Source organism: Myotis davidii, unplaced genomic scaffold (genome assembly GCF_000327345.1).
Source record: "Myotis davidii unplaced genomic scaffold, ASM32734v1 scaffold107, whole genome shotgun sequence".
In the NCBI taxonomy this organism is placed as follows: Eukaryota; Metazoa; Chordata; class Mammalia; order Chiroptera; family Vespertilionidae; genus Myotis; species Myotis davidii.
Window position 1 is genome coordinate 2,180,930 of NW_006383012.1, and position 7,799 is coordinate 2,188,728.

At 37.4% G+C, this 7,799-nt stretch overlaps 1 protein-coding gene across 5 annotated transcripts in view; it reads left to right on the top strand.

Moving 5' to 3' along the window:
• ADD3 (adducin 3) overlaps positions 1-3,912 on the top strand; it is a 121,796-nt gene extending 117,884 nt beyond the window's left edge. For 4 of the 5 annotated variants that reach the window (XM_006778699.2, XM_006778700.2, XM_015557990.1 and 1 more), the window contains 2 exons: positions 956-1,051; positions 1,655-3,912. In XM_006778699.2, the coding sequence (XP_006778762.1) occupies positions 956-1,051; positions 1,655-1,947 (389 nt within the window). In that variant the 3' untranslated portion in view covers positions 1,948-3,912. The remainder of the gene's footprint in view (positions 1-955; positions 1,052-1,654) is intronic. The other variant, XM_006778701.2, reaches the window with a different exon arrangement.
• Positions 3,913-7,799: the final 3,887 nt, after the last annotated feature.

The window sequence follows — 7,799 nt, forward strand, 5'->3', positions numbered from 1 at the left end:
AGCCACAAGCCAGGCTGATGGCTGCCAGTATAGCGGTGGTGGTGAGAGCCTCTCCTGTCTCCTCAGCAGCGCTAAGGATTTCCAACTGCAGTTTAGGCCTGCTCCCCACTGGCAAGTGGACATCCCCCAATGGCTGCCAGGCTGCCAGAGGGATGTCTGATTGCCAGCTTAGGCCCAATCCCCCAGGGAGCGGGCCTAAGCCAGTAGGTGGTCATCCCCCGAGGATTCCCAGACTGAGGGAGGGCACAGGCCAGGCTGAGGGACCCCCCCGCCCAGTGCACAAATTTTTGTGCACCAGGCCTCTAGTGTAATTATATTGAATGTTCTAAGTGGTATTATTGAATTTGTTTGTTCTAACATAAAGATGAGAACTTTCTCTGTTTCTGTATTTTGTAAAATATCCCTCTTCAATCTTATTTTTTGAAAGCCTAAAGATGCCAGGTAACAAATATTACACTCTAGAGCCATCACCTTTATTTATAACTTTATGGTTTCTTCCACATTCATTATGACCTTCTGAATTAGCTCACTAATATTGCTCTGACAGGAATCACTAATTGGATATTGTTCAAAATTCAGTGAAGCATTCTGCCTCATTAATGTAACATCATTGGTGAGGCCTCATAATTCTTTTCATCTGGCTACTCAGTATATTTTAGTTTCCTAACACCCTAGAAAAGGCTAATTGCATACGTATTATTTGCCTGGGCTGCCAGTAGCCATGCTTCCTTGGTAAGCATGTATGTAAAATTACTATTCAAAGCCAGAAATTCTAACACATTAATTCCTCCTGATGCACAATTATTGAGGTATGGGGTAACCGTTAGCATGCGCAGCTCATTCCTAACGAGTTTCTCATCTCTGTGTATGCAGGCATTCGACTTATGCACTAACCTCCCTGAAATCTTATGCTTCTTTGTTTTGCATGGCTTTTAACTAAACTCTTATCCAACAGATGCTGAGCAGGAATTACTCTCAGATGACGCTTCATGTGTTTCACAAATTCAGTCTCAAACTCAGTCACCGCAAAATATCCCTGAAAAATTAGAAGGTATTCAATGTAATTTCCCATAGCATTCACTGAGTTAATCTAAAAAGCTTCCTCTGTCATTTGAGTCTCTGTAAGGAAGTTGAACACCTGATTGCAGTAAGTTTGCCATAGATTTTACTTAAAGCTCCCAATTATTTTATATTTTTTAGTAAGTGGGGTGCTACTTTTGTTCAGCATTTATATTGACTTACCTTATTTTGCACTTTGGTAACTCATAATTCTTAAGAATTTGTGAAATTAAAATTGGTTTATCATATGTCTTCCAATCAGAAACATGAAACCTTCTCAATTTTGATTCCCAAACAACCCCAAAATTAAAGAAAAATATATGTTTTCTTCCTCATTTATATTGACTTGATTTTTAGTGAAACTGTCAAGTCATCAGACTGGACTTATCTAGCTTTCATTTTTGGTCTAACAACTTTTCCCTTTATACTATGTAAGAAAATTTTCCTCATGCTAGTAGATCTACTGGTATAGTCCATTAAGATAATGATCTATCCTTATTGGAATTAAATAATTCCTTAGTACATTGCTAAAACATTTCAGTTTTGCAAAGATGTTAACTATATAAAATAACCAAAGAACCCTCCCCTTTTGTAGAAAACCATGAGCTATTTTCCAAGAGCTTCATCTCCATGGAAGTGCCTGTCATGGTAGTGAACGGCAAGGATGACATGCATGATGTTGAGGATGAGCTTGCTAAGCAAGTAAGCAGGTTAACCACAAGCACAACCATAGAAAACATCGAGATTACCATTAAGTCTCCTGAGAAAATTGAAGAAGTCCTGTCACCAGAAGGCTCACCTTCAAAATCACCATCCAAGAAAAAGAAGAAATTCCGTACTCCTTCTTTTCTGAAAAAGAACAAAAAAAAGGAGAAAGTCGAAGCCTAAAGGAAGTCTTTTTATAATTATTATTATTACAATGTGACGTTGCACATTTAATACCACATTTAAGTTGATCGTTAATATGCAGTGGTAGATCAGATTGGGGGGGTGTGGCAAACTGGACTCTGAGAACTGGAAAGGGGTTTTACTAAAAGAAAAACATTATGAAGAAAAGCTTTCAAATTCATCTCTCGTTTTATATGTCAAAAAAGGCTTTGAATTTTTAAAAAATTGCTAGTTTTGATTAGCGCTATCTTCATGAAGTGTTACAACTCACCACAAACAGATATCTGTCTGAATTACTTCAGGCCTTCTCTATATCTGTTGGAAAGAAATTACCAGTGAACAAGGGAGAGAATTTTTATTTCTCTACACCTGCTTTACTTGGTAATCAGATTATAATTTTTTATCATTTATTATCGACTGTACCTTTTTGGTTCCCATTGTTTCAATGGGCATTAATAGAATGCTTTAAAAAGCTTCTAAGATAAGAATCTATAGCATTAGTATACACTGGCACATACTTTTTTTAAAAAAATATATAAGAAAAGATTCATTTGGAATTTTATTCATAGTATAAAATTTCCTCACCTGAAGTAACTTTGTTTGCCAAAAAGGGTCATTTTAGTAAAATATAATTTTTGAGAACGTCCTTTTTTATTCATTTAGAAAGCCCCTTATTTTTCAACGAAGGGGATTTTGTACACTTACCATGGGTTATTTAGTTTAACTCTGGCAAAAACGATTTTTGTATGTTGAGATGTTTGTATACCATTCAGTATAAAAATGTCATAAGCAAATTAGCCAATCATTTAACAACAGAGCAGATTTGAGGCTGCTTGGTACTAAATATACTCAAATATAACTCAAGAATCCAGGGACTTGGTATCAACATGATTAGAGGATTTAAGGTATAACTAGATTCATATTTGAACCTTACAATGTATTTTTCTCTTAGTATTGCTAATGAATGAAGAAGCTCTCATATGATAACCAAATGAAAAGGAAAAGAATGAGAAAGTGAAGAAAGAATGGAGGGGACAAATGAGGGGTCATGAATAGAAGAATTCTAGTTTGATAATGACTCACAGTCACGATAGGATTTGAAGTGTAATTTATTCGAAACCAGTCCCAAATTTCTAAAATTCTGCTTCTTTACCAAAATCATTGTATTTCTTGGTTGGTAGTTCAGTTATAAAGGGTCATATCCTTGCAACTGATGTATCGTTAGAAGGCAGCACTAGGAAAAGTCAGTAGGTCTAACCTCCCTCCCCTAGTGATAAAACTACCACTTCTTAATTTTTACAAATGTTTTTATCCTTTCAGTTAACTTTCTTTCTAATGTAAATAAAAAATTAAACCTAGGATTAATATAGTTTTTTCCCCCTTCACCCAAGTGATGTCACAAATCAATGTAGAATCAATGATCCAAAGTGATCAGTGGGTAAAAATAATCCAAAGTGTTTCTGGAGGATGAGTTGGGCATGAAAACATTACATTGTTAACTGTGTGTTCTGGGCTGGTTCTGTTTGACTGTGTGTGTATGATGATGCAAAGTTGAAACAGAGCTGGAAATTTCATTCTAAATCTCACCAACTACTGGAATCAGTGTTTTAATCTCTTAGTGCATACTTTCAGTTTAATTCTGTATTTGAGGTTTTTTTTTATGTTCTACATCATTTATGTTGTATTACAATGTAATGTAGAAACAGTAACCTGTGAACTATGCTTTTCCATAATTTTTTAAATATATATATATCTTAAATGAATGCAGTGTGCATTAATATTTTTTAAACTACAACAGTGAACTATTTGCACCTTTTGCTAATGCCTCTATTTACTTGCTTTGGCATAAAGAATGAGCCAATGAATTTCTGTGTCCTGTGGAAAATGTATAAATGATATCTGATATTGCTCTTAGATGTAATGCTAATTAATGTGAAATCACAAATAAACAGTATTTTAAATAGATGGATTTGGTATCATGAGCTTTCAACTCAGGGTGATTATTTAGCCTGAATTACTTTGTGGACTGAGTTTTATACTGCAGTGAGATTTTGAATAAGATTGGTGCTTTTGAATAGGGGATGTCCTGGTAAATTTATTTTCAGATTTACTATATAAAGCCCTTCTTGTTTTAGCTCATATTGAAAGACAAGTGACCTATTTTTTGTCTTGATAGACTATGGTGACCTTAACTATATCTCTGAGATCTAAAGATCTTTAAAGGATTGAGGATTCTCAGTCTTAATTCTGCTCTTCAGATCTATTGACGTAAAATAGGAAATATTATAGAATACATGCTGAGTTTATATACATTACCCTTGTCTTTGATTTTTATGTAACAATAAAGAAAATAGCAGAAAGAATAGATCGATCATAGGTTACAATTCCACCACATCAAAAGTATTTATTTTTTAAATTCCAGCTCTTGTTCAGTTATATATGTATTGCCAATATAACAGGGTTTTTCTTTTTTCCTTCTTAACATAGCATAATCCACCCTTGAAATTTTCAAACTAAATCCCTCACATGAATGATTTCTTGTGATTTTTTTCAACTTTCCTTTAAAAATAGAGGGCAAGAGGGGAAATCATGTGAATTGAGGGTTCTGGTTAATCGAAGTTTTTACTATAATTATCCATTATAAAAATGAAGGGTATGGGCAGAGAAGAATAGATTCATAGTTCTTGGGCATATTTAATTATTACCTTGGCTTGCAAATAGCCCTGTGGTGAAAAATTGCTGTTTTAGAAAGATGCTTATTTCAAAAGTCCCTTCCGTAAAGCAACAAAGACAATTGTCTGCAGTATTCACTTGAGAGTCAACAGCATGAAGGGGTGATAATTGCCTTCATGCCTTTTCCTCTGTTGATTATTATTTGCATTCATCAGGGAATAAAGAGAACTGAATGGATCAGATTGTGATTGCATTGGTTTCTCTTAACATTAGCTCTTTTTTCTTGACATAGAAAACACAAAAAATATACATAACCTAAATTGCAATCTTGGCTAGAACAGGTTTTTAAAAAGAAGTCTTCTCTGTGGCCACTAGAGGGTGCAATAGACCTAACAATCCAGTGTGTTTCTGGTCCTTGCACTTAACTTCCCTTTTATTAGTCTGCAGAGGCCACCATGTTTTTGTGAAATGCCCAGAACTTGGAATGGAAGACATTCCCTTCATTGCTTATCATTTCCCTCACTTGATTGTTTTCAACTTTGTTGTCCCGTTTCACCAACACCAATACCACCAGCAGGGACTCTGAAGTCTAGGAAAACACTGAAAATTTTTGAGGTGTAGTTTCAGAAAGAAACCATGGTAGAAAAATGACTCCAGGAGAGTTTCCATGCCTTCTTTTTAAAAACCCGTTCGAGCCAAGAGGCAATGTAATGCCTCTTTTAGAATATTTGGCATTTTTTGACTGAGGTGATAATTGATAATATCTATCACTTGTTGCTAAGTGCTTCTCATGTATGACCTCATTAGCCTTCAACATCTCAACAAGGTAGATGATGTCCCTATTTTGAAGATAATGAGACCAGGGCTTGTTACAAACAAACAAACAAACAACGAGGTGCAAGTATTTCACCCGTAGAGATTTCTGTTTCTAAAATAACTGGTGCCATTTGTGTGCCAGACCCTATGCGGCTCCAGGGTCCATTTTTGTGGGATTTTTTAGGAAGAGTCAGCCCCCTTAGTTTGGACCATAAGTCCAACTCTGGTGACTTCATGTGTTGATATCAGCTACGGGATATACATTGGGAATATTTATTGGGGATAAAACATTAACTTTTGATTCGGAAGACACTTTTTGTTTTTCAACAAGTTGCCCCAAGAATGAAGAAATTAATGAATCCCTGGAGAGTGGGAATGACCCAGGGTGAGGTCATCCTTCAGGGTGAGAACCAGCTCCTGACTCTTCTGCATGACACCGGAAGGCAGGGCACCTATACCTTTTTTTTATAATTAAGTTATTACATATGTGTCCTTATCCCCTTTTGAAGATTCCATATGTAAGTGAGATCATGTATTTATCTTTCTCTGACTGGCTTATTTCACTTAGTATAATGCTCTCCAGTTCCATCCATGCTGTTGCAAATGGTAAGAACTCCTTCTTTTTTACTGCAGCATAGTATTCCATTGTGTAGGTGTACCACAGTTTTCTAATCCACTCATCTACTGATGGGCACTTAGGCTGTTTCCAAATCTTAGCTATGAGGGCACCTATACCTTTGCTTAAGTTGCCAAAAGACTTGGGTAGAAGTTCTTTATCTTTCCCTCTTTTTTCCTTTTTGATTTCCACTGTTAGGGGGAGGGAGAGACATTCTAAGGGAAGGGTTATTTTAAAAACTTGAAAAGATGGTTTAGTTCATACAAGTAGTTTTAAAGAGGAGAAATATACCATATCTACTTACACCTTTATTTAAGTGACTATACTTGGAGACAGTCTTTCTTGGAGAAAAACCTAGTGTACATGCTGGAGATGAGACCAAGGATAAGCCTTGGAGAACTTTTCATAGAAAAAATAATTTGTGAATTCAGTATTTTCAAAGAGATTTTATTTCTGATCTGACCATTAGGGGGCAATCTTGGGTCTAAATTTAGTTTTAGTTCATTGAGAGAACTTCCTTCAAATATCTCTGAGCTTGGCTTGAGAACTTCATTCTGATTGTGCATTGCTACATACAGTGTAAGGTTGAAGAAAGTTTATAGAGGCCAAATTACTTTATTCGTTCCTTACAGCCTAGTTATCTTGTTCTGACTTAGAAGGAATCTGCCCTCCGGGGAAGTTGTGTTTGCCTAACCATACAGCTCAGAGGCATACACTAGGGTTCAAGCAAAGGTCTTCAGGTTGCATCCCCTGCTTTTCTACTATCACCACCTAGGAATAGATCAATATAGTAAATAAATAGATAAGTATACTTTGCTGATGTTCTCTGCAAATTAATGATTAGAACTTTATTATGGGAATAATTAGACCTATCGCAGGACCAAGCAAATCTGAGTCTTATTTATCAGCCTGAGTCTTATCAACAATTGCTTTTCCTAAAATTTCAGGTCCTAAAATTTCTGTGGAAGTCTTTTATGTATTTTCTCAACTTAATCATGGTGCTTAGTTATTTGCTGCTGCAACCTATATTTTAAACTAGGTGCCCAGTGCACAAATTCATGCACCTTGAAAGGAACAGTGGGCCACGAGGCTGTGGTGGGTACAGGAGCTGGTCTCAGCCCATCCTCTGTGCCCTGCCACTCCCACCCTGGCCCCTGGTCCCCTGTCTGCTGGCAGCCCCACTCCCACCACTGTAGCTCCCAGGTACTGACTGCGCTGTCCCGCTCACACACACTGCTGCTGCTCTGATCACCCCTCAGGATCAGGGAGGTGGAGAAGCCCTCAGGGGTGATCAGGGCCGGCAGCTGCTGCTCACACCCGCTGACAGTGCTGAGTGATCGGGACTGGCGCTGGGTGCTGGCAGCGGGTGTGAATGGGGCCAGTGCCAGCAGCAGGTTCGAGTGCCAGGCAGGACCACAGCATGCAGGAGCAAAGAATTTTCAGTAACCACCGGAGGCTTGCCCAGATGACAGCGACTGGTGCCTCACCTTGGTCTGGTGCCCCCACTCACATTCTACACCATCCTGCTGTGGCTGATGCCGACCATGTTCCGCACACACCCCCTAGTGGTCAGCACATGTTATAGTGACCGGTTAATCGGTTCTTCCACTGTTCTATTTGCATATTAGCCTTTTATTATTTAGGATTATTATATAGGATGCTGTTGTTATACCTTAAATGACATACTAGTACTTTTTGATACTCCCTCTATAGCAAAAAAAAAAAAAAGTAGTATGTCTTATTTAGC